Source organism: Prinia subflava, chromosome 9 (genome assembly GCF_021018805.1).
Source record: "Prinia subflava isolate CZ2003 ecotype Zambia chromosome 9, Cam_Psub_1.2, whole genome shotgun sequence".
NCBI classification, from domain to species: domain Eukaryota; kingdom Metazoa; phylum Chordata; class Aves; order Passeriformes; family Cisticolidae; genus Prinia; species Prinia subflava.
In genome coordinates, this window is record NC_086255.1 from 13,925,279 (window position 1) to 13,952,256 (window position 26,978).

General features: G+C 53.2%; 1 protein-coding gene across 1 annotated transcript in view; it reads right to left on the bottom strand.

Moving 5' to 3' along the window:
- Positions 1-274: 274 nt before the first annotated feature.
- The window catches only part of HPSE2 (heparanase 2 (inactive)), a 107,515-nt gene continuing 80,811 nt past the window's right edge, over positions 275-26,978 (bottom strand). Inside the window, exons 6-12 of the mRNA XM_063405529.1 lie at positions 24,607-24,654; positions 16,626-16,719; positions 13,993-14,099; positions 13,082-13,196; positions 2,338-2,483; positions 1,237-1,383; positions 275-1,154 (exon numbers count right to left, since the gene is read on the bottom strand). Of these exons, the coding sequence (XP_063261599.1) occupies positions 989-1,154; positions 1,237-1,383; positions 2,338-2,483; positions 13,082-13,196; positions 13,993-14,099; positions 16,626-16,719; positions 24,607-24,654 (823 nt within the window). The 3' untranslated portion in view covers positions 275-988. The remainder of the gene's footprint in view (positions 1,155-1,236; positions 1,384-2,337; positions 2,484-13,081; positions 13,197-13,992; positions 14,100-16,625; positions 16,720-24,606; positions 24,655-26,978) is intronic.

A 26,978-nucleotide genomic window follows, 5' to 3' on the forward strand; every position in this document is an offset into this window, starting at 1 on the left:
AGCGGCACCGCACCGTGTGACAGCGGCACCGCACCGTGTGATACCGCACCGTGTGACAGCGGCACCGCACCGTGTGACAGCGGCACCGCACCGTGTGACACCACACCGCACTGCACCGTGTGATAGCGGTACCGAACCGTGTGACAGCGGTACCGCACCGTGTGACAGCGACACCGCACCGTGTGATAGCGGTACCGCACCGTGTTACAGCGGCACCGCTCCTCCCGCCTGCCCGGCCCGGCCCGCGGCGGACAGAAGACATCGGCGCGGTTGAGAGCCCAACTTTATTACATCTCCGGTAGCGCCTGGGCGCGTCGCAGCTGCTCCTGCCTGCGACACGGCCGCTTTCCCGGGCAGGACACGCTCCTGGCCGGCCGCTCCGCCCCTCTCCGCGCCGGGATGTATAATTTAATTATCAACATTTCCCGCCGCGGAGCCCGAGCCCGCCCGCCCGGGGCGGCCCCTGGAGCCCCCCGCCCCGCCCGGTGCATCTCGCGGTCGGCCAGGCCGGCTGGCGGCATCCCGGCGGCAGTAGAGGGAGCTGCTTCCATGCGCTTGCTGCACCGGAGCACTGTTCGCCTCCGGGGAGGGGGTCCGGCTGCTGGAGGGGCATCCCGAGGGGCAGCGGGGCCAGGGGGTCGGGGAAGGTGTTCGTCCCGGGATATACAGGGGCTCAACACCCCAACCCTCCCTGCAGCCAGTGGGCACCAGGGCCCGGGTGCTTCTTGCACAGGGAGGGTGGCAGGCCCTGCAAACTGGCTGTCACACTGCTCTGGTGGGATGGTGGCCAGGGCACGTGGAGCTCTGCGGTCACAGGGCAGGAGTGGTGCCAAGGTGGAGGACATCCTGGGAGTGAGGATGAGGGCATGGCGTGGAGCTGCCCAACACGGCCCCACAGCGAGGCTGCGTGGGCTGCCAAGGAGGCAGCATGACCTGGGCAGTGCACAGGGGCAGGAGTGGGTCTGGCCAGTCCGTGGTGGGCCGCAGGCTATCGGTACCGACAGGCCAGCGCGTTCACATTCTTCACCACGTAGAAGCTCATAGTCAGCGGGGGGATGACCAGGGTGCGGCCGGCCCGCAGCGGGCGAGGCTTCAGCTCGGGGAGAGTCCCGTCATCCACCATGGCCAGCGGCTGCCCGTTGAGCTGCACCGACCTGTGGGACCAGGAGAGGGTCAGGGCGGTGGCAATGAGGATGGGACAGTGGTGGCAGTCCCAGCCACCAGCATCAAACCTACTTGGAGTGGAGCCCGTCCTTGCCATAGGGCTGCAGCAGGTACTGGTGGACGATCTTATCCCGCAGCGTCCCTGCCAGCTTGATTTTCTTCCGGGAGCGATGCAGGTTGATAATATAAAGTGTGATGGATCCCCGGACATAGTTGTGACTGCAAGGGGGAGAGTGGGAGATGAGGGCTGCACTGCCATGTCCCCAGGAAGCATCACCTCCAAGAAGGAGCTTGGGGGTCTCTGCAAGGACTGGCCTCGTGCAGACATTCAGATTCACTATCCTGCTGCTCCTTTCACAGGGAGATGCCACCTTCCCATCACAAAGCCTGGTTCTGTGGCGACACCTTTCAACCCCACCTCTTCAGCCAGCAGTGACATGGCATAAGAGGTGTCCAGAGTGGAGATGGCTCAGGACAGTGTCAGTTCCATGACACACCACACTCCACACCCCCCAGCCTTGCAAGGAGGAGGCTGAGAACGGAGGAGCTCTGTGCAGGAGTGGCGTTTGCCCCCGCCACCCCAGACACCTGACAGACAGGTCCAGACACTGATCCTCTGTCCCTGCCTGATCAGGCAGCCCCAAACAAAAGGTATAGAGCACTTTGCACCTGTCAGTTACTGGACAAGGTTTCCTACCGAGCTGGAGGCATGTTGAAAGCATCTGGACTGTGTAAAGAAACAGTCTCTCCTCCTCCACAATAGCAACTTGTGTCCGTGGAGAAGGTGGCCGCCCCCCTGGCTCGCCGAGGTGCTTTCAAAGAGCTTATCAGCGAAACAATAACCAGGCCAGGCTCCCCGGCAGCGCGGCCTGGCGAGTAACCCGACCGACCGGGGCCCCTCGTGTGAAATCCACTCCCTTGATCTCTGCTGCCCAGGCTGCCCGGCAGCCGCTGCCCCACTCCCAGCCCGCCCCGTTCCCAGGCATGGGCTCACCACCACTTTCATCAACAGCATCGCCATTCCTGCTCTCTCCCTTCACTGTGACAGCGGCCAGAGCAGCACCCGAGTGTCTTGGGAAGCCAACCTGCCCCAGCTTGTCCTTCTTGGTCCCCATCTCCTGAGAATGCCTCTTATCCCACCTGGTAACCCTCAGCCTTCCTTGCTCCACTTACTTGTGGTAGCTGGTGCAGTGGGCGTAAATGCGGAGCTTGTCGCGAATGACTCTGCCGGGCCGGGGTTTCCTCTGGAGACCGGCCACGTGGATCGCCAGCACCTTGGGACCAATGAGGCGCTTGTAAAGCAGGGACAGCCAGTAGTCCTGGGGGGCAGAGGGGACAGTCAGCAGCACAACAGCCCCCGCTACTCACAGAGGCCGTGGGCAGGAAAGGCTGGCTTTTCTGCTTGCGGCCTAGAGAAATTTTGGCTGTTGGGGTGAAAATGTTGTGTGCTAGATGTCTGTCTTGGGATGAGCTTTTTCTGTGCAGCCCAAGCCATAACGGGATGGATGTTTCCAGGAAAGAGATTCAGGGAGGAATACATTGCCCATGCTGAGAGACACAGGTACTCTCTAAAGGAGCTCAGATCTTGGCTGGGTTGCAGAGTGTGGGGAGCAGCATGAGCACCCTTGCACATGTCCATGGACCAACACGTAGCCATGCTGTGGACCTGCACACCAGCTCCAGCTGATGCACACAGGGTGGTGATGTCTCTGGAGCAGGCTCCTTCCCCACTCTCAACACAGAGCTGGAGCACATCAGAACTCTCCCCTGCTCTTTGTCTCTGTTCGTGGCACACTGGGACTTTTGGGACTGCTCAGGGTGCTCAGCTTCCCAGAGGTATTTGTCCCATTTTAAAACCTCCTGTGGAGCATGGGGAAGCCAAGCACTTAAGAAAGAGGAAATGCTCAGACCCTACACACACGCATAAATGATGCAGCCTTAATTATGTCACCACACACTGCTTTTTCCTGCAGGACATGGCCTTGCACAGCACACAGGATGGGCCCCAAGCCCTGGGGAGGGAGGGGAGGCTGTGTGGTGATGGAAGCTGCTGCCGGCAGGGCCCCCCACTCATCCGCTGCAGAAGCTGGGAGGTGTGTGGTAAATGAAGCAGGGTTGTGGGAAGGGAGAGGGCAGGCTCAGGCCCTTGCCTGCTGTTTTGCAGGGTGGGGCTCTGGCCTTGCTGCTGCTCCAGGCACACCAGGTGATGCTGGGGAGATAGAGCCTCTTGCCCTGCTTCTCTGAGCGCTGCCTGTGAGTGCTGAGGCATCTTCACACACATGAGCACTCGGGATTAACACCCTCTGAGCAGCCCAGACTGGATGTCCTAGAGGGGCCATGTGCCCCAGGGCGATTGGGATAATCCCCCTTCCCTGCTGGCAATGTCAAACGTCCAGCAGTGATGGTCACACTAGCACCAGGGGCTGCTCTGCCTGTCAGGTCTGACCTGCACAGTGAGGAGGAAATGAGTATTGAACACTCTGTGGCTCTGCACAGTGCCTGGGAAGGGCAAGGAGAGCCCTGCATGGTCAGGATAGTGTGAAGGGGTCTTGCATCCCAGAAGGGCATGTGGTTGGGAATGGGATCTCCAGGCCCCCAGGATGCAGAGCAGAATGGGCAGGTGGAAGTGCAGATATCTCATGTAGACTCAGTTATCCATCCTGTGCGTGGGGAACCCTCATGCAGCCCCTGATTAACATGCATTTTGGGTAAAGAGGTCAGCATATAAAACTGAGCAGTGGGGCACCAGTGACCAGCACGAGGTGAAAATCCACCAGCTAAATTGGAGTGCCAACCCCATGCTCTTTCCAGTCCAGCAGAAGCTGATCTGTTCCATCAGCATTTAGCTGGTCTGCCAAAGAGAGATCCAGACACACTTCTCACTTTCTGGGCAAGATTTTGGCATAATGCTGGAGGAAACACCACCTCTTCTCCTCTTGTTACTCCCAGCCAAAACCACGGGGCTTTGTGCCACACCAGTCTGGTAACTGCTTCCTCTGCAAACTCTGGGCCCCAAAGAAGATGTGAGAGTGAAGGGAGAGGCTCATGTAGCCTGAGACGGCTCAGCCACAAGGCCAAAGCTCTCAGGGAGAAAGAGCTGCAGTTGCTCCATGCTTCTTATGTGTGCTGTCAATGAGGCCATGCCTCTGTCCCTGACCCTGCTGGCTGGCTGGGCTGCTCCACAGCCTGAGGATGTCCCTGCCTGCACCAAGCTTCTGTGGGAAGCAGTGGCAGCCTGTGCTACTCGGGCTCACAGCAGGCAGGAGAAACAGAACTGTTGTCTCTCTGGAGAGCCACCCTGATTAGCAGAGTCATTAAATGAGTAACTACTTGAGTTTGCAGTGAGGACAAAGAAAAGGACAGGCTTCAGTGTTTAGCCCCATGGTCTTAAGTTAAAACTGAGTTTGGTGTCCTGAGCTGCCTGTCAGTTCAGGCTTTTAGGTATTTTCTAGAAGCTCTCCTGGGGTTTCTCACCTGCCCTCCATATTTCCATATCTCCAGACTCTGAGTGTCTGCCCTCAGAATTTCTGTATGGATTCAAGAGCTGTTCTGCAGGGGGCTCTCCATGGCCTTGCCTCCATGGCGAGCTGGCACCAGCAGCTCCAGCCTCCAGCTGAGCACCCACCCGTCCGGGCTGGGTGATCTCCTGGAATTTGCTGCTGTGCCATCAGTGTCCCTCCACTCTCAAGGCTCAGCAGCAGCAAGGTTTGTAATGTGGGAGTCTCCTGGGAGCCTGCCCAGCCCCATGACCTGCCCCAGCTGCTGCCAAATTTCACGTCTCAGCACATGCTCTTCCCAAGGATGCTCTGAATAACCCTGCAGAGCTGGGAGCACTGAGCCCCAGGCTCCTGCCATGATGGCTCATGGGCAGAGCTGTGCCACTCAGCATCTCCCAAGCTGGGCGCAAGGACAGACGATTTCTCACTGGAAAGTGAGAGTATGTTTTGTGAGCTTCTGGTCCAGCTAAGGGTACACAGCTTTTCTGAGAAAAACCATGCAAGTGCCATGGGATGGACAAGACAGTCAGCAGTCATTTAGGGTGAGTTCTGCAAAATACGAGGTGATCACAGCTGAGTGTGCAGTATTTTGGCACAGTCAATGCTTCCAGGGCAATGCAAGGACCACTGTATCCCTCCAACATCTGCAGGAGGTGAGGGGAGAGCAGTGCTTTTTACCTTGCCTTGCTGGCAAAGCTAGCTCCAAAGTCTCAGTTTCAAGAAAGATGTGAAAAAAACAAAGAGAGTTCAAAGGAGGGCCAGAAAAATGACCTGGGGCTGAAAAAGGAGTCGTCAGCACCAGCCTCAAGGCACTTGAGCTCCTCAGCTCACTGCAGGGAAGCACTGAAGACAGCTGCAGCTTTTCGCATCATCGCAAATCCACTTTGTGAGGGGCCGAATTCACATTATTTGCAATAAATTACCAGGATCTGGTGACACCAAGCACTTGGATGATGAATTACACACACACACCTAGCATGATTGAAACAAACCTGCTGAGGGCAGACACTTTCCCCAGCTGGGCTGGTGCTCCAGGGCTGCTCTTTCCACTGGCATGAGTGAACCCTGGCCAAAATCATGCCCGGGCTGCTGGGCTCCTGCAGCTACCAGCTCCTGTTCAAATGGCACCAGCTTGGGAAATAGTTGTTCTTGTAACCCAGCTTGGCTGCAACCAGGGTGGCTTTTCCACAGATCAGTGACCTCTTCCTCAGCCCCTGACAGCATCTGGCACCCACTGCCATGTGGCACACCCTGTGCAAGCAAGTTCCCCAGGCTGGCCGTGCCTTGCAAAGATGTGCAGTGTGGTGCTGAACATCCTGTCAGGGAGAGCCTCAGCAATGTCCAGGGAGACAGGTTGCTCCAACTGGTGCAACTGCAGAAAGGATTTGCCTTTTGGAGTCACAGAAGACTCTTGCTGTGAGGGCTGAGCCAGCAATACAGCTGTAGCAGTAGAGGAGGGATAGCAGAGAGGAATCTGGTTTGTTATTAGTCCCATGGGAATCGAGGGATCTTTCTTGGTTTAAGTACTTTGCAGACCCATCAAGCAGTACTGCAGGTGAGGAGCACCTGAAGGCAGAGCCTTCCTATGCTTCAGGAGGTCTTCTGTGTGGGACCCCTGACTTGTGGGCAGGAGGGGTGCTTGTGTTGAGAGAGCTGATGTGCAGAGCTCAGGGAGCCTCATCTCCTGAGCCCCACGGGGCCAGTGAACAGTACAAGCTTTCCACTAGAGAGGGAAATCCCAGAGGGTCCTACTTGATCTCTTTGCACATTTTACTTCATTGCAGAAATTTTAGAGACTTCAGCTTTTGGAAACAAGGTTGATTAGGCAGACCCTGAGGCAGAACTATTAGCCAGACCCTCTTGTCTGCAGAGCCATCAGAAGTGCAGGACTTATCCCTGTGCTCTCTCCTAGGGGCAGCAAAGCAGCTCCGCTGCTCACCTGAATTTGTTCAGCTGTGTCCTCTCCACATGTGAGAAGACGTTTCCATAACCATAAAACCAGAGTAAAAGAGCCATAGCCCTTCAGTCTCCTGGGGACTGTAACCAGCAAAGGCAGCTGAATTTCAAATGAGTAGGCTGTGAGTCCGTGGTACACAACCTCCTCTGGCTGGGGCTGCCAGGGCATGGCTTTATGTTCCCAAGTCACCAGCAGCATCAGCTGGCTGCTGCTTACCCTATTCCACTTCTTATTGCTTCTTCCAGCTTTCTGAAGCTGCCCAAGTCCTTCCCCTGTGCCTGACACACGCTCGAGTTTCTACAGCCTGTTACAGAGAGCTCCATTCCTGCCCCTCCATCTGCATTTTTACACAGTCCTGTAAAGCAACCTGTGTGGAGACAAGGGCTGGTTGGTCCGAACATCACAGGACAGAGGGCTTTGCTCTTTTATCCCTTTCTTGAGCCTGATGGCTTGTTTTTGAAAAAAGCATCTTACACAAAAGTAGTGATTTTGGTTGTGAAGACTTGGAGAGATGGAGAAGCTGCCACTTCCCAGGAGGCCTGTTCCAGCAGTTACATATCCGCACTGTTAACAATCCCACTCCTTATTTTTGTCTTGAATTTGTCTGGCTTCAGCTTCCAACCAGTGGTTCTTGTTCTTTCTTTTTCCACTAGATTAAAGAGATTCTCAGCATCCAAAGCTTTCTCCCTGCGGAGGTCCTTACATCCTGTTCAAGCCATAGCTGCTTGTTCATCCAGCAAGGCTGGATAATGCTGCTTTTAACATTATCCCTGAGTTTTATGTCCTTCTTAAGTGGGAGTTCAAGATTTTCTCAGCCAAACCCTTTACAAGGTCCCGTGACGAGCAGAGTGGGGCAGAGCCTCATCCCAAAGGGAACAACATTTTCTGAAGTCAGAATCATCAGCTTCAGACATTAATGCTGCCCTCATGAGCTCTCATGCCCTCACCCACAGGGACATGATCTGTTTGCTGTTTCGTGTGTGCCCCCTCCTTGTGAGGAGGTTCTAAAGAATGAGCAATCTCCTACAACATTTGCTGCTGTATTGGGGCATCTGTGAGTGAGCACCACAAAGGACACGCCAGAGACTGTCTATGAGTGGGAAACAAGGCTCCTTCTAGCCCCAAACCAGGGGGCTTCAAGTGGACTGAGGGTACCAGCAGGGGAGGAGGAGGCAGCACACAGAGATGCTGCAGTGAAGTGGCCCCTTGCTTCTTCCCTCTGCTCTGCCCCTCTGGGCAGGACAGACCTTTGCTTTGATCCAGCCACCTCCACCTATGGAAGGAATGGCCAACACTGACCAATCCCTTTTTTGCTGAGGCCATGTCCCAGCAAGTGCCCCACTGCCACTCCTCTGGAGCTGCTGACATCTCTGCCTGGGCACCTACTGGTTTCCCTATGCTGATCCTCTTCCTTCCTGCTCTAACGGCTGCAAACACTTCATCTCACACCACTCTTTCCTGTGTTACCTTATGTCTTTACATCTTCCTGCAGCTTTCTTCTCAAGCAAGTGGTCTACAGCAAAATTCCTACTGTGGGAGCAGCAGCCACAGGAATTGCTGGCAGGCATCAGTGGCACTGAGGGGACAGCCTGCCCAGCAAACAGGAAAGTGGTGAGTAGGACATGACCCCTGCCTACTGTCCATCACAGTCTGGCTCCAGCTGGTGGCCTCCCCACCTTTTTGGGATCTGAGCAGATGGAAGCACAGGCAAATTTCTCTTTTGTCATCACCTCTCCTTAACAGGGTCCAGGTGATGCAGGCTACAGGAAGGGAGCAGAGTTGCCAGATCAGAGGGCTTGGAAACCAAATGCAAATTTTCTGTTTCCTGTTCTTCCAGAACACAAATCCAGTCTGGAAATGGTCTTTCTGTCCCACCTCATTCACAGCCCTGCATTGGCTCAGTAACCAACTGGGCAGATTTAGCACTAGAATGGTGCCTCTGGGAGATGGGAGCCATGGCTGTGTCCATCCCTCCAAGACAAGCTGCTGCTGCCGGTCCCAGATGGAGTTTGTCTCTGCCCCAGACTCAAGTGCAGGAGGAACAGTCTGGCTCCAGCTCTGCACATGTCCTGCAGCTCCAGTGGGTGGGTGCCAGAGCTGCTAGCCGCAGCATGGCTTTGATCCATTTGAGGGTCCATGCATATGCACTTCAGAGACCTTTTTCTGGTGCACCAAGAGGGAAAGGCCCCTTAACCCACTGTGACAGCAAGCAGAATTTAGCTGCTTTAAATCTGTCTCCTCATTCACAGCTAAAATGATCCTCAGAGCTAACCTGGAACTCCTAGAAGGAGAGAGGGTGCAGACAGCAAGACAATGCCTCAGTGAGACATGATAGAAAGGACAAGGTGGTGGAGTGGATGCTCTGCTCAAACCTGCTCCAGGCAGTTCTGCCAAGGCTCTCTGGGAGACTTCCACAGGGCACCCTTTCCACTCTGCCCTTCAGCAGACCATGTTGAGCTTGACATCTCATGGGAGAGCTTTTCCCCCAAGCACACCTGAACTGCCTGGGATTTCATCCCTCCCATCTATGGCCAGAGAAAACATCCTCTAACAACAGCTCCTGCCTATCCTTGCCTCTCCCACCCCTGTCTGCCGGCATCACTCCCACCAGAGTCAGTCAGTGCTCTAGCGTGCAGGGCGGATGGGGGTGCCAGACACCCGCGCAGCGGATTTATAGTCACCAGGAACAGCTTTCATGTGTGTGTGCGAGCTCCATTGAACCCCCACCCTTTGTCACTCCCAGAGTAGGGACTGTGCCTCTCCTGCTCGCTGCAGACCTGGCCGCCCTGTCGCAGGCCGTGCCTGGGGCCGCGGGTCCCCGCGGGGCAGCAGCAGCCGCAGGCCGCCCCGGCAGCTCTGCCGGCTGCGGGTGCGCAGCGCGGGGCTCCGCGGTGCATGTGCGGATGCGCGGGTGCAGCAGCACCGCTGGATTCCCCCGGCACCCCAGGGTGGGCACGGCTACAGGTGGGCGAGGGGACCCAGCCCCCGCAGCCCTGGCCCGGGCGGAGCCCCTCGGGTGCAGCGCAGGGGCGGGAGAGGGACCGGGACAGGCTGGGACCTTCAGCTGCAATTAGCGGCGCCTCCTGCCAAGCCAGCCCAGCTAATGAGCGCACCGGGGAGCGCGTACGTGCAGCAGGCGGGAGCACGGCCGGGGGACCCGCTCCCTCTCTTGGCACCTCACCGGAGGGCTCCTTGCCTCCTTGGACCCCGAAACTGGGGGCCCCAACCCGTTCCCTAATGCAGAGGTTCTCGGGACAGGTCAGACAGACCTAGCATGAGCCCAGGGTCCTTCCTCCTCCAGGACCGACAGTAGTGTTCTTTCCCATTGAGCTCTCCTCAGGGCCTTTGGGCAAAGCCAAGGAGGTGAAAAATCACCCGCAGCATCCAAGCATCTGATCACAGCACCACTGGGCACAGACCTTCGCACTGCTGTGATGCTTTCTCAAGGACATCATCAATTCACAGGCAATATCATACTGTCTTTTACCACCACAGCTGAGCAGGCAGCCCCTGCTGTCGATTCACCCTTGATCCCTCCAGGACTTTCTTGTCCTGCATATGAATCTTGTATGCAGAAGAGAACTTTTATGTGTCTACCAAAGTCAGTCTCACTGCCCATACTCGTTAGAGGAAGGTCCATGAGGAGACACAGGACATGGAACTCTGGTTTTCAGTTTTGGCTTTTCCATGTGGTTTGTGTTCCTCAAGCCCTGCCTAGAAATATGCCCAGGCTTTTTTCTCTGCATAGATATAACCTTACAACACTGTACATTAAGAGAGCAGAAATCAGTACCAAGGATGGATAAAAAAGAGGTGAGTACCATGTGGAAGAGCACTGAAAAATGTTTTTAACATTCTGTAAGAATCTGAAGAGAAATCTCACGCCTGCCTGGGGTGAAATAAATGTATTGCTTCCCTCTGGACTGTTTCAGAGAGATATTAAAGAAAGAGAGATAGAGTATGTACGCTGCATGCCTGAAATGATCCTAGAGGTACTAAATGCTGGATCAGCATTTCCAAGGCACTGCCCTGTGAAGAGCGAATATTGGTGCTGCTTCTGCTCTCCTTCCCTCCACTCCTTACTCCCACATATGTACAGTTTAAGTGCAGGCAGGCAGACTATTATACCTGCAGAAGGCTTTATTTGAAGGGCTTCTCTGACTATTATACAGCTGACTGCCCCAATCACTCAGGAAGAAAAAGCACTCCAACCATACGTAAAATGTGATCTCAAAAATAACAAGGCAGTAAAACACTTGAGCTCAGAGGGAGAGTGGACAGGCAATTCTGGCAACCAGGATGGGCACTCAAGCTGCCCTTCCATGGGTGAAGGACCTGCAGGGACACACAACAACCATGTCTCTTGCAAGATGTCCCCAAAGCCACAGGATGCTGCTTAGCTCATGAATCAGCTGTGTGTGGGAAGCCCAGCAGAGATGTGAGCATCTTCCTAATTTCGCTGTGAAGCTTCAGTGCCCGTTGGCCACACTGCTGCCACCTGAGACCATCCTCCAAATGGACAAGAGGCAGCAGCAGTGGCAGGGGAGGAGAAGGAGGTGCCAAGACTGCTGTGGGGAGCCCAGGCCTGGCTCCCAGCTCCCTGGGGAGCTGCCAGCTGGAGCTGTGATTGATGCCGTGCCGGTGCAGCCCTTCTCTCAGCAGGCAGCTGAGAGCTGCCTCACGCCCAGCCGGCGTGCAGAAACCTCTTTGTCATGGCAGCTAATGAGCAGATTGTATTTCACAGCGCCGCGGCCCCGCGCAGGTACAGCCAGCGGCTTTTATCTCCCTGATAGCTCCCACGGGAAAAGCGCGGCCGCTGTCCCGCCGGGCAGGTCACGGCCCGGGCTCGCCGGGCTTTACGGTGTTCGTAGCTTTTAAACCCTTTGTCTGTTTTCACCTGCCTGTGGCTCTTTTATAAGCACAGGGGTGGAGGGAAAGGGGTTGTGGAAGCACCTGCCAGAGTTTGTGCAGGAGCACAGTGGTGGGATGTGGGATCAGTGCTGAAGCACATGGGAGAGTGAGGAAACACTCATGACAGCAATTGGCACCCTACTTATTGGGAGATTTATCTTTAAAACAACAGCAAAATCCAAGTTAAAGACTTCCATTGTGTTTAACAGCCTAGGGTTTATTTCTCTAACTCCTTCCCTGGCTTTAATCCTGTTCTGAACTGCACTCCTTCTTCCAGCCGCTCTGGGGTTGCTGCCCCGCTGTGCCAGGAGGGCTGGCCATGGGCCACCCTCTGCCCCGCTGTGCCAGGAGGGCTGGCCACAGCCTTCTGCTGCCCTTGTGCACCCAGCAGGCAGGGGCTGGCCTGCACCCATCCAGCCAGGAGCAAACCAGGGGGCTCTGAAGCCCTGGGAAAGGGGGTGATGTGGCTTAGTCAGGGAAATTGGCTCTTCAGGAGAAATGCATCAAGTGCTAGCTGCGAGCTCAGGTTCATCTAAAAAAAAAAAAAAAAAAAACCTCAAAGCCCCCCAGGCTGTCCCCAGCCTGGCCCCCCAGAGCTGGCAGGTCTGCTTGCTGGAAGGCTGCATGTGGGAGCAGACCAAGGTGCCCCAGGAGATACTCAGAGCAGCACAGGCGGTGGGCCATACTCTCCTGCTCACTGGTTTGCTCTCTGGAGCCAGCCTGATGCTCAGGGATGCTTTTGCAGGGATGCTGTTCTCATTGCCTGAGTAGGCAGAGCTGACTGAGATGCAGCTCCCTCGACTTTGCTCCCCTGCAACCACCCCTGAGATCCCAGCATAGCATCAAGGACAGGCTCAGTGCCAGGGTTGTGCACATCTCCAACAGGGATCCCCAGCTTGCTGGCAGTGTCTGCTGGGTCATGGACCAATAAATCTTGTCTAGGAGAGATGCAGAGCACCCAGCTGCTCCGCCAGGCTCTCTGCTTACAGGGCAGTATGTTTACTAACCCCTAGAGGAAAAGGAAACCTGCTACTTTTAACAGGATTTTTCATATGGTTTCCTTATCAGCAGCATGTGCTCTGGGAGTTCCCTTCTGCCCAGGTGTTTCTGAAGAGAGAGAGATGTTGTGGGGCACTGATGAGGACCATTGCTTGCTGTGAAGTTTTCACCTTGGTTTCTAGAAATCTGAAATCAGGTGCTGAAGGTCCAGCCTGGCTTCCCTTGGGCCAGCTCAGCAGGAATGATCCAGCTGTCCTCCCCATCCATCCCTCCAACTCACCAGCCTGCCCTGGAACCCCTCAGTGGTACCAGCCTCCCTCCTGTGCTAACAGCCCTGGGGCATTAGATGAAATTTCAGCTACAGAGGTATCGCTCTCCCATCTGCCTCAGACATGTTGCACTTGACATGAACTAACATCTCCTATTAACACTGTGAGGAACAGATCTTCCTTATTCATTTTCCAGCAGGGTTCAGAGAGGCCACAAGGAGAGAATCCCCTCAAAATGTGCAAGGAGAAGCCAGCACCAGCGTGACCTCCCTGGGCAGACCTACCGGCAAGGGGTTGAAGTTCTGGTCCACCAAGTGGTTGTGGCCGTGGTCGAGGAAGGAATGCCGCACCACCACGTCGATGCCCTGGCTGGCCAGCAAGCCCAGCGTGTTCAGCCACCTGGGGACAGAGGGAACAGAGCCAGGGCACCATGGAGGGAACACCATGGGGGCTGCCTGGTCCCAGTGACACAGCTGCTCTCATGCATCCAATCTGGTCCCTGCTCCAGCTCCTGAGCTGAAGCCTCCAGATGGTTTTGTGAGCTGGGCATTACCTGGCCCCCGCTATTCTTGCCCCAGTAAGCCTGCATGTCTCTTCCCCTGCCCCAGCTGTGCCCAACTTGCACATCCCAAACCCGTGCCTCAGCCCTTGTTTGCACCCCAAAATCTCAGCCCTCTGCCCAGAGCCCAGGGTGCTCCCCCAGCCTGCCAGCACTCTGCACCCTCTGTCTGAGCAGGGCGGACCAGACCTTTGCACTGGCCTGTCCTCTCACATTTCCTGGGAAAGATCTTCAACTCTCACAACCTGCCTCAGCCCCAAGAGCCCAGGCATGTCCCTGTGCTTCCTTGCAAAGCTTAGAAAACCTTCCTCCATCTTTTGTGACCACAGCCAGCTCTGAGGATCTGAACTGGGGCTTTGCAGCAGGTTGTCCAGGCCATGGGGCTGTGCCAGTGGACAAACCCCAGGAGCCAGGAAGGGTTGTAGCTTCAAAGGAGAGAGAATGGATTGCAGAGCTGAGGAGGGGTAATAGGCATGAAATGGAGAAATTAACAATACTCAGGCTGCCAGGGAATGCTGAGGGGGTCTCTGGGCCTGGAGCTTGCCCTCTTCCAGCTGCAGTGCCTTTGCAGCACCTCAGCCTGCAGAGCCCATGAGGGTGGCAGTGCCCTGGTGCTGGCAAGCCAGTGTCACTCACAGGAACCCGGCTGCATAGGAATCGGAGAGGTTGTTCATGCCTCCAGCTGAGGTCATGCCAACACCTTCCAGCCAGATCTTCTTCCCTGGGGTGTACGTGTTCACTACCTGCATGAGACAAAAAAAGCAACCAAAATTACTCTGGTGAACCTGGGATTTAAAGCCAAGGCATACATCTCATGTCTCATGGGAAGGCTTGTGGAGACCTTTGGTGACGGTGCTGGAGGGCAGTCAGTGCCTGCCTGGCCATGGCATGTCATTCTTTGTCTTTACCTTGGGTGGTGGGAGACTATTCCACACTCTTTCCTGCCACTGCCACACATCCCCTCGCACCTTCTGGAGCTGCTCCCAAACATACTCTCATGTTCCCAGTCCCAGATCCTGCTCTTCCCCTGAGGTCTCCCCATGCACTCTGTCCCACAGTCTGCCCTCTCATGTCACCTCAGCTCTCCATACCCCCTTTCAAGGGGGCTGCCAGCCATGGGTAACCCCCGAGCCCCAATGGCTCTGCAGTGTGGGAGCACTGGGCCATGTACTGGAGCCGTGTGGATTAAAGGCGTGTGGGTACCCAAGGAGAAAGCAGTGGGATTCCTCCAGTCACAAACAGTCCCACAGCTGAGCAGGGGCTGCTTGGCCTCCTGAGGGGTCCATGGCACAGGTGGGACATGCAGATCTGAGCATGCTGGCCCATCCCTTACAAGGCTTCAGCCAGCAGTGCAGACACCTGTGAGATTCCAGAAGGGACAGAAGGGCTCAGATGGCCAGAGCTGCCCTCTCCCAGCCTAGGCAACCTTCGGCACCACACCCTGTCTCCTCTCCTGCAATCCCACTTCTCCAGGCTGGGTGACAAGCTCCCAAGACCAGATGTCTGCAAACCCAGCAGCCCCAGGAGCACTCTGTGCAGCCTGATGGATCCTGCCCCATTAGTGAGGAGCACTGGAATGTGCTGGATGGACTGGGATCCCTCAAAGATGTTAAATACGCCAGCTCTGGGCTGCCTCCCACTCACAGCCTGTGAGAGTCGACAGCCCTGACTGAAGCCCCAGAGGTGTTGGCATCCTGCCTGTAATTATCTAAGCCCGCCACCTTCCCCGGTCTGAGAGGAAGCAATAAAACAGGGAAGTGGACAAGTCCAGCTGCTCTAATCAGCCCCGGCAGGATGCACGGACTCAGAGCCAAGCTGGAGGCTATTAGCACCCAGTGCTGTGCTTTTGCTCAGCCACACTGGCATTCCCAGGAGAGCCTTCCCCAGCCCTGCCCTGTGCAGACCAAATTCTGGCCCATGGGTGTGAGGGTTCCCCTAAACTTCACCAAGGGCAGCTCTGCTGCTTCTGGTGTGGGGATGGGTGGAGTCCCACTCCCTTCCCAGCAGGTTCCAACCCACAGCAGAGGTGGGACACGTCACCACTTATGGCAGGGCATTATACCCACGGGGGCTGGGTCAGCTGGTGACTCTTGCTTGCCCCACAGCGATTCCACTGGCCCCTGTGCCATGCCTCCCCCACAGCAGCAGTAGCATCCACATACATGGATGACTCCCAGCTTGTGCCAGAGGGCTCAGCAAACGACTTCTCTCCTCCGGCTTTGCTTCACTGACCCTCTCATCCCCTTTCCCAGGGCCTCTTTGAGTTGTTTTCTCATTCTGTGTTTCTCTCTGCAGGAACTACAAGTGAGACATTGTGGTGAGTGGTAAGATTTGAAAACCTAGACAAGACAGATGGATGGACATCTCCTCTAGTCCCTAAGGCCTTTTTTGCTCTCAAGGTGTTGCTTATTTCTTCCAAAACTGACAGCTGAGTGTGTCAGTCTCAGCCCTGGCCCCTCTATCAGCCAAAGCAGGGGGACCCTGCAAAGCCCCTGTCGTGTATCCCATTGTTGGAGGTGTGAGCTGGGTCCCCCAGACCAGTGAGGAAAGGAGTACTCATGAGCCAGGCAGAGCCACAGGCTGACACCACAGGCCAGCAACAGCTGGGATTTTTGACACTGTCATCACAAACATGATCATCAGGGATAAAGGACACTAGTTCATGATGGTCACAATTCTCCACCAGTGAGAATCACTCTGGGAATGCAACTGTCAATATTTTGCAAGCAAGATTTCCAGGCACTGTGAGCAAGTGGGGCAAGATGTGGTGGTAGGAGCCCCCTCTTGAGCAGATGTGGCACTGGCTGTGCTCAGGAGGGTTTGGTACCCCCTGGCTGCTCGCTCCTCTCCTTGTTCTGGGGAGCAAGTTCAGTTTCACCCTCGCTATACACTGCTCCCTTCAAGAACAGCCAGGGGGAGATTCAAGCCAGTCAGCTGCCTCAGCAGGGCTTTGCATGATGTTTGCTCCTGCCCTGTGCCTCCAGCCTGTGTCCCAGCACACCTGCACAGCCCATGCTGTGCTGCAGCCTATGGCCACTTCCCTCAAAGCCCACTGCTCATGCCACCCTGGGGCCAAGTTTGTGCTGCCTGGTGTGTCACCCCATGCCCTGAATGAGGGCTGGCTGCATTTTTACTGGGGCCCAGCAGCTCCCTTCCCTTCCTTCCCCACACCAGCTCCCCTGGGAGTGTGCTGATGCTGAGCTGTGCCACAGCCAGGCACTGCAGCCACGGTGTCCCCTTGCCCCTGCAGACCCTTTGCACCCCCTCACCTTCTGGATTTTCCTGATCTGGTCTGAGAGTGTGTCTAACAGCCGTGTTTTCAGGAAATCTGTCACTTTGGCCACTCGACCATCAATGTAGTAACTGGAAGGAAAAAAAGACAAGGTCAGACAGCTCGAAGTATCTCTGCCCCCAGACCACGTCCTCCTGTTCTGCTGCTGTCCCATACCAAGAAGCTTCCTTTGCTCTGGGGGAGTCCCTGCTTGCACCCTGTCCTATCCTGGCCCTCTGGCCATGTCTGGCAGATGCTTCAGTCTCTAAAGCAGGATGTAAGGTGGACACACCCTGAACACTGAGCACCCTGCACTTCAGGAGCCATGGGAAGTTTTGGAATTTCTTAACTTTTGCTGGTGAAACTCTGGGGGCAGTATTCTAAAGGCTGGGAGCAAAATGGCACCTGCAAAGGCTTTGCAGCACTCTTGCACAACCCACACCTTCCTTGCCTGCTCTTCCAGAAAATTCCACAGCTGAATTCCCCTGTCAAGAAATGTTGTAGCTGTTACCAGCAGAGGAATTCCTGCTCTCACAGAAATACCTTCTGGCCTACAAATGCCAGGGAGTGTTTCCCATACAGGGGGCTGATTCCTGTTCTCCATGTGCTTGATTTTATGAAGTACAGCTACAGTGCTGCTCATAATTATGTGAATCATCTGTCTCTAAGTGTGAGGGGAAGGCTCTGAAATGTCTCACTGCTGTCTCCTGGCTCTGGGACATAAGGTGAAGCGTTCTGTCCTGACTGCACATACCCTGTGTCTAGAGGTAGTCCCAACCTGCTCCTCCTGAGGGAGAGCCTTGGGCTGTCACCTCTCCTCCATGCAAAGATAAATTGCCATTTGCATCTCCCAGAGACTCCTGCCAGTCTTGCAGGGAACAGGATGCCTGCTGCAGCATGCACTGGCATACCCCTGGGCTGGCCCTTTTCCTGGTTGGTTTCAAATAGGTTTTCCAAGAGAACTTTATGAACCTTCTGCTCCCAAATCTGCACTGTGCATCAGCCACTCACCACAGCAAGCCCCAGAGTATGTCAGAGCCATTGTGGGGATGGAGGTTCCCAGGAACAGCAGCAGCTCTGGCTGGGGTTGCTGGGGCTCAGTCATTGCCTCCCATCCCTCACTGGATCCACTTGGATTTCACCAGAGCTACACAGACCCTTCTCCCTCCCTGCAGACCCCAGTGCAGCCATGGGTGCTGGGATGCATAACAGACTAAAGACCTGGGCTCTGAAGAGAGGTGAATTCACCTTTCCAGGGCTGCTTTCTCCATGACTTGCATCTCATCTGCACCAGTGAGCAGCTGCAGCAGTTGCAGTGGCTGTTTCACTTGGGTGCTGGAATGCAGGAGCATCCCCAAAGGATGCTTTGGGCAGCCTCAGACAGAGCACCTGGCACATGTGCAACATGCACGAGTGCTTGGAGAGGATTTTTGTATCTTCCTACTCCAAGTCCCCAACAGTCCCAAAGCAGAATTCTATTACAGGCTCAGCTTGCAAATGCATTCAATGAGAAAAGCCTCTTCTGTCAACCCTCCCCAAGGCGTGCAGCCCCAGCTGTGTCCCCAGCAAAGCACGGGAACATGCCAGGCACACCCCAACACTGTGTGACCTGGGTAAGGAGGCAAGAGGCATTTCTGTATATCCACGGTGACTGGAAGGTGCTAAGGGCAGAGATAATCTCCAGGGAGAATTTAGGAAGTGTTCAAAATCATTCCGATCACTTACACACTGTGGAACCACTGGCTGCTGGGAGGAGAGCAGGTCTGTGAGCAGCAGGCAGTGGTGGGGTTTACACAGATTACTTTTTAAGACAAAATTACAAAGCAGTGCTCTCTGGGGATGGCAGATGTTTGGATTTTAGCACCGCACTTAAAACTGAACAGAAATTACTTTTTCAGACTGCTGTGGACTAAAAAACCCCATCACCTGGGCTGAAAACTGGCTGAAAGACTTAAAAAAAGGTTGCATTCACAGGGAAAAGATGGAGTTAGATAGACCTCAGTCTGTGTATGACCACTCCAATGCATCAGATTTTCTGCAGGGTTTAGCTCCTTGGCTAATGTGGTCCCAGAACTTGGGATAAACCTCTCGGAGAGCAAAGACAAGCTTGCACCTCCTCATCACCTCATTCAAGCACAAGGTGTGCTCTGACATGCAGCTCCACTGCCAAGGGGAGAGGACCAGCAGCACACCCAGAGGAGGCTCTGAACTCCCAGAAATCAGTGTGGAGGCAGCCTGGGAAGATACACAGCCCAGACACAGGGAAGAGAAATACCCTGGAATATGTGCCATGACACCTTCATTAACAACCCAAAGAAACAGAGACTGGTAGAGGCATGAAGGGCAGAAATAACCTATCAGCATTCCTACATCAGTATCAAGAATTCTTGGTAGCACATTTCCTGGCAGCATGAAGAGTGGAATACTTCAGCTTTGGGTGTGTAAACAGAGCATGAAGGCAATTACAAGCTTCAGTAAAATGGGCAAGGATCTCTTGCAAATCTGCCTGAGAAGTCCTCAGTTAGCAACAGGTAGTTTCATCTTCCTCAGGTTAGGAAAAAGGAAAAATGGCATCAGTTGCACAAGGCTTATGAGGAAGAGACAGGAACTGTCAGGTCTGTGCTGATACCTGGCTGCTCAGAAATGGGTTTCCAGCTGTAGGCTTCATCTCATTGAGTTAAGGGCACTTTCTTTTTGCAGCTTTAACCATCAGGATAGGCAGCATAGAAATCCACAAAATGCAAACAACTGTCAGGCCTTTAAAGCTGGGGAAGAGCTCATTAGGCGTGGATTATTCCTTGGAGTAAAGGCTGCAGCTTTGCTGGTTTTACAATGACTCAGTGCACTTGACTTTAAAAAAACCCAGAACCTGACAACCTAAAACAGTTTCAACTCTTCAGCCTCCAGAAAAGCCAGCAGCAGCTGCAGAGATATCCAGCAAATACTGACAAATACCTCCCAAGCAGCCGACCTGAGCCAGCCCCTGGGTCCGTGGCACTCACATCCTCCTCTCCGAAGTCCAGCAAGGAGATGAACGGACAGACCCTCCCCAGCATGGGCAGGGGTCTCTGTCAGCCACAGCTCTGCAGAGGCACAGCACATTTGGCTCTTGGACAAGCTGTTTGTCTCCAACACAGGCTGACAGCTCTTTCAGTGGGCTCGGGGTATGACTCAGCAATAGAATTGGCCCTGAAGCCTAGGAGACATCAGCGTGCACACCATGAGGACTGACCATGCTGTTTCTCATAATTCAGGAGAGAATATATATGGCCAATCATATACAGAGCTGGGCCATTGTGTCCCGCACTTTGGTGCCACTCTGTGAACAGGCAGTCTGCAAGAACATGAGAAGAGCCAGCCAAGAACAAGAGGGATCTAGCGACCAAATCACAGATGAGACATACATCTTGAAGGAAAGGCCATGTACATCTACTTTTGGGTGGCCTATTATACTTTGGATACTTATTATACAAAGCAGAGACAAATTCTCCCCCCTCCACTTACATTATCCCATTTCTAAAACCGTCATTTGAGTATGTCATAGAAACCCAGGGTGAGATCAGCACACTTTGCAAAGGGAGGTGTGACTGGGCCAATGCAGAGCTGGCCAAACCAGAGCATGCTGCAGGGCAAGGACTCAGCCAAGAGCTGGGCAAGGGTTTATGCCAGTGTTACAAAATGAACCACCCCAATTCCTGGCCTCCATTCTTGGATGGAAGTGTAGCATGGGACAAAGATGATCTGAGAACAGTAGTGAGGCAGGGCTGAACAGAGCTGCCAGTGAGAAATGCCCTTGTTCTTGAGCAGGCTGCATGGCCAGGCTGCACACAGCTCCCCACTGCCTCCTAGAGAGGGACAGTGCCAGGCACCAGAGCACTTGGGCAATTTTGGGGCTGTCTAGATGTCTCTGTCCTATCACCTCCAGGTCTTGTGTTGCATTTAAAATGGTTTTCTGGCAAGATCCATGATTTGCTGCATGGGGACCATAAGCATCGTACTGTGTTTAATGAAGGCAGTGCACTGACTCCTGGACAGCTGGTTTCATTTACATCCTCCTTCATTTTAAAGAGAAACCTTTGCCCCTATTATCTGACCTCTTCTTCTGTTGCAGTTAATTACATTAAAGCCCACTTCCCAAAGCTCAGGAATTTCCGGATCTACTTTGTTGCCTGCTGCCACAGGGAGAGTCTGCTTGGAATTAGGGCACCCGCCTGCCAGGGACGCCGAGCGGGGCAGATCCTAACATGACACCCTGCTGCCACTGCAGCTGTGAAACTGAGACACCTCTGCTGACAGGTGGCCCTGAGCCATGAGCATCTTCCTGAGGAGAGGCTGTCTGCAGGGCAGGACATGGGGCAGCCACACTGCTTCCCGTGGAGGAGAGAGGCAGGATGCGACCTGCTCCTTCCAAAGACCTGCAGGCACAGATGAGAGGTCCTGCCCACCTCCAGTCAATCAATAAATAAATTAATGAAGAGTGACCGGGGGCTGTTCTCTGGTCCCAAAGGCACAACTCACATCCATGCCTTTCTCTACCCCCAGACAAGATGCATTTGCCCATCCCACCACTGAGAGCCGTCCCTGGCCTGAGTCAACTCCCCAGCCTTGCCCTGGCATTGCCTGGAGATGTGCTGGTGGCCAGGGCCGTGATGCTGCCAGGAACTGTTTCTTCCATCAGACAGTGAAGAGGATTGCAAGCCAGTGGGCAAATCTGTGCTCTGACCAGGTTTATTTACAGTTTGTAGTGGGTTTAACTTTAAAACCACCACATGGGTACAAATGGGTCAGAGACTCCTTTCTGCAGCCCTTCCTCCAGGCACAGCCTGTAAAGCCAGTGCACTTTGAGCACTCACAGTGGCCTCATGTGAGCTCAAATACACACCCTTGGTATATACACTGGTGGGTGTGCCCATGCTGGGCAACTCTCTCCTGGCACCTTTGGGAAATCTGCCCTGTGCTACTGCCCATGAGCAACTCCCCCTGCATGCTCATCATGACTAGGCCAGAAGAGATGTTACCCAAACCAAGCTGGGCAAAAGCATTTTAAGAAACATCTCACACATGCCTGTGTGTCTGGTACCTCTGATTTGCCACACAGGACAAGTGACTTTGTGCCTTCGAAGAGAAGGTGGCATTCTCCAAGAAGCCACAGGGACAGATGTCTGCTGGTTTTGAAGATGTAAACATTTATTTTCCCCATAAGTAATAGGGATTTGTGTTTCAGAGGCAGCATTGCACGAGGATTTGCCTTTTAAAGATAACAAACTTGGAGCTGTGTGCAAGACTCTGAATGGCAAACCAGTTGTGTAGACTGGGAGTGTGCCCGGTGATGGAACCGGGCACAGCTGCAGGTTTAAGCAGACAATGAATCTTCACCATGTGTGAGGACACCAGCACAGAGCAAAGAGATGGCTGTGGGGAGGATTCTGAGCAGTGGAAACCCACATCCAAAGGCTGACAGGGTCTGCGTTTACTCATAGCCAAATATAACAGTCTAAATCACCAGGGAAATGCCAAAGCTCTTGGAGCCACCGTCACACCCTCCTTTAGAGGAAATTCCCTGGGCACTTTGAAGCCATTCACACATCCCTCTCCAGCAACACTTTACTTCTGAAGAGGGAGGCACATATGCTGAGTTATGTTATGTAAGTAAGTGAAACCATACTCAGTTGAGTGAGTGAGGCTCACTTGTGAGCTGCTTATTTCTACTCAGTGTCACTTTTCTATCAATTAAATTTCAGATATATTCTGTTTTCACACAGAGAATAGGGCTCCTTGCAATATATTCTTTTCTCAATTCCCTTTCTGGATTGAGCACAGAATTTTCAAAGGAATAACAGATTTGACAAATTTATAACCAATATCCCAGGAGAACGTTAGGGTTTGGAACCGAAATACTCATACTTGAAATTAGACAGCAGTTTAGTTTCCTGCTAATAATTTTCTTCTTGGATACAAAGGAACTTGTTTTGTTTTGTTTTGCTGTTTGGAGCAGAGGGATGAGACACTGTTTTGACGTTTATTCATAAACAGTACAGGAGCCCAGCTCAGAGCTGTGGCCATTGCCAGTCCTCACAATCACATACAAGTGCTGTCTCCAGAGCTGCAAACCCTGGCTGGGGGAGAAGCAGGAACAGTGCAGTGGAAATGGGTCAGCAGGCAGCAGCTCAGCCCTGCTGGCCCTTGTGGGGAGCTGCACCAGCCCTCCCAACCACAAGCTGCTGCTTCAGCACCAGACCTGAGAAGCACTTCGGACTGATCCTGTAAGAGAAGGTTTCAAAGCAGCCATGCAGGCAGATTCCCTGCACACCAGATGAAACTCCACATCTGAAGCCTGGAAGATTGTTCCTTCAACTCATCCAAGGGCTTGGCCCAGCCATCAAGCTCTGTTGCAGAAAGCAAATTCCTGGACTAAGTAAATGCGATCAGCACATCGTGTAATCATGAAAAGCAAATTCCCAGAGGAGACATAGATCATCATTGCACAGCATGAGCCTGTAAGTAACACAAATCCTGCTCCAATTGCTCTGCTACCCCACTGTCCCCCTTGCAGCAAGCTGCTGCTGCCTGGCAGGCAATAGGAATTACAGGTTGCTGGTTATGTCTGGTGCTAAAAACCCCACTAAGATGCCAACAGTTGCTTCTGCAGAAGATTCCAAGGTTAACACACAGACACAGAGACCACAGGTGCTCTTGCAAGAAAACCTTGTGTGTTAAACCCCATTGAGCTCTACTGAAGAGCAGGCCTCCAAAGGGCTTTTACAAGTGATGGATTTGCAAGCCCCACTACTGCACTTCAGCAAAGCAGCCAAAGCATCTTATTGTGAAGAATCAGCTTGGGAAGAAGACCTGTGGGCAGCACACTCAAACATACCCTGGACCTGAGACCCCGGCTCCCATGCTCAGGCCAGTGTCCTGCATGGGAAGTATAACACAGCATGACAACATATCCACTTTTTCTGAGAACAGAATGGTCTCACCATAGTTTTTTTCCTCTAGTGAGTGCTTGTCTCTGAAATGTGTCCTTTCTGTGGTAAGAGAGAGTCCTGCCTGCCCCACAAACCCTCTTGCTATCAGTTGTGGTGGTCACTGCTGTGCTTGTGCAGTGCCTCACCTTTGCACTGGTATTTGCACTCCCACTGCAGAGAGCCTCAGCCTGCTGGGGAGACTGCCTCAGCCAGAACATGCAGACTGGGGCAGGTGGAAATAAGAGGAAGAAAAAGATGTTTTTGGATTTTCCCTCAAATAAGAAAACCACTCCCTCAACATGGTGCTTGTTACACTCAGTGCTACAGCTCAGAACTTCCCTTGCTCTTCTGAAATGCAGCATTTGTAGAACCAGGAGAAAAAACAGGTTGCATCATCTCTTTCAGCCTCAGCTGGGCTAGGATCTTGGATGTTCATCCCTTTTAACTGATACTGCTCCTGGGGCTCCACCTGCATGTAGGACACAGCGGTGTGTCTGTGGACACCCTTACAAAGCAGAGTGGGGCCATTATGTGTTCACTGTTGGACTGAGCTGCCTCTCTCTTCTCTGGATAAGCCAGATTCAGGCCAGTGGGCATGAGGAGACAGTGACTGGGGTGAAAGGAAAAGGGCTTTCAGATAGCCCCATACATCTGTCACACGTGGCTTTTGCCTCCTTGTTGTTGCTACCCAGGCCACCCCTGGAGCTGCCTGTCCTGCAGCTGCCTCTGGAGACTCAGCAGTCCAGTTCAGGGCTCTGTTTCCAGCAACCTGGCAGGCCAGGCATGCAGGCAGTGGTATTTTTATCCTGTGTCTCAGCTACAGAGGTAAAGGTTATGACATCCACTCCTGTAATTGTTGGAGAGGCTCGAGAAAGAAGGGCAGAGCCTCCTTCACCCATTTAAATTCAGCAGGATCTGTCCCTTTGACACCCAGAGAGCACGTCAGCTCTGTTCCCAGCATCTGATCACTGCACTGAGTGTTGGAAAACAGAAGGAATGGTGAATACCTACTGTTGCCAGGTAACAGCATCCACCGTGCCACCGGCCACTTTCATGAACCTATGGGAAACAGAGGAAGAAACCAGATAAGCCCAGTGTTGCCACAGGGGAAATCCTAAAACAACCAATGCTCCTCCTCCATCACGAGATACCAAAGGTGGCCACACTATCCACAAATACCTTCTAATGAAGCCTTTGTGTCCTTAAATAGAAGGAATAAATTCTACTTAATCCAAATGCTTGTAGCAAGCACAGCTAAGAACAATGAAGTGAAACTCAACTGGTGGCAGAGCTCTGGGCATCATTTTAGAGCAGATGGAGAGAGCTTTCAGAACACAACAGCCTTTCAGGAACAAGATCTTGAGGTATGTATTAAGTTTTCTGGCTTTAACAACTCTCAATGATATGTTTTAAATGTCCTTCTTAAAAGGAGACACTTCTTAGCCCTCAGTATCTATTTAATCTGAGGAGTTCTTTGGCTGGATTCAAGCAAGGACTGGAAAATGGAAGAAAATGGAAATAAAACCCAGCAAAACTATTAGGTGCAAAGATGCCACCTCCAGCTCAGGAAGCTCCTGAGGAAGGGAGGAAAAGCTGGATGAATACTGCTAAGTGATTTCCTCTTTTTTGACTCTTTCTTTGGCATTGGCTATTAGCAAACTGATGGGATTCTGACCTGGGTGCACTTTTGGTTTATTCCATTCCTATGCCTTCCATGGACAAGGTTAAAGTCAGTGATAGATGGGTATTATTCTCCTGATGACTTCTGACCTGAGTAAGAAAATACCTCTTCCAGACAGCTCCTGTCTGACTCAGACTTGAGGCTACACAGGTCCACCTGCTCGCCCTGCTAGTCCCAAACCCAAAGCAATTCCTAATCTTGGGCACCACATGCAACCACCCCAGGAGGAGCTGGTAGCTGTGGGGGTCTCCACCTGGTTCCCCAGCCCAGCAATCCAAGCAGCAGCTCGAAAACTGCGGCTCCCACGAGGAATCCCAAGCAGTTCTTATATTCTGATGTTTAGGGGCACGGATATGGAAGCACATACAGGCACGCTCCAACTGGACAGGCACGTTGTCTGTGCAGGACTGCAACGTGCACTGCGTGGCTGATGCATTTTGGAAGTGATAATGCACACACATGACAGGAGACATTTGCTTGAGCTCATGAATATGCTGAGAAAGGAAACGATGCTGTGCTTTCTTGGGCTGCTTTTGGTGCACAAGGATTCCAGGAACACAGCAGCAATGTCACAGCTGTCCCAGCTCCACGCAGGGGTGAGTGGTGCTGGGTCCAATGACCCCAAAGAGAGCCCCATGACCGAGGGTAGGGAGGGGGAAGGTTGGTGAGGAGAGACCATCAGGCCATTTGTCATGGCAGGGACGAGCAGCAGCTTTCCAGCACATGAGCCTCTAATCAGGTCTGAAACAAGAGCAGCAAGCTTCAGGCTAAATATAGCTCGGAAACGATCATTCTGACTTCAAATTAATGACCATGGTCAATTATAGACTGGGACAAAAGGGCAGCTGGACCCTGTGGAGCATAAGAGGATGCTGGCAGAGGCAGCCATAATAAATCCCTGCAGACAGAGAGGCAAGAGATACAATTAGAAATGGAAAAACAATAACATGCTGTAAACTCCTGTAGCACTGATGCATCCCTGATTCTGCTGCCCAGCAGTGCTGTGAGCTCAGCTCCCAGGCTCTGTAAAAGCCTGTGAAAGCCTTTCTGAAATGTTTTTACATCTCTCTTGAGGATCAGGCCTGGAAGAACGGTGACAATGTGATGGCTGAGGACAGTTCCTCCCCAGCTGAGCAGGGGGAGAATATCAGCTGGGGCAGCCCCAGTGCAGCCACAGGGAGAGCTGTGAGCTCCCCACAACTCACACTGGTCACCTGGAAAAAAGAAAATGTTGCATATATTGCTGAGGAGGTGTTGCTGTTGTATAAAACCAAGTGTGCAGGAATATGCCAAAAGAGTGAAAAAACCCAGCTCCCAGGTTTTAAATTCTCTGTACAGGGGTTGTGCATAAAATGTAATGCACAAAGTCTATAAGAGTGAACTAATGAACTCTAAACTGAAATTATGAACACAGCCTGTATTGGATTTGAAGATCAATATGTTGAAATTGGATTTGAAGATGAGCCAAACTTGTTTTCTAACCTCAAATGCTTTACATTCTGTCTGAAAGTACCATCCTGGGCTTTATTGAATCACCTCTTCAGGCTCAGCTTGGCACTCTCCCTGCACAGACCAAAACCATGAGCAGACCAAGCCTAAAGGAAAAAGCTCTCTGGTTTTCCTTGCCATTTCCATAGGACCTGTAGCCGCATTGAAGACACACCTTCTACAGTGGTCTTTGAGCAGGAACTGAAAAGCACAG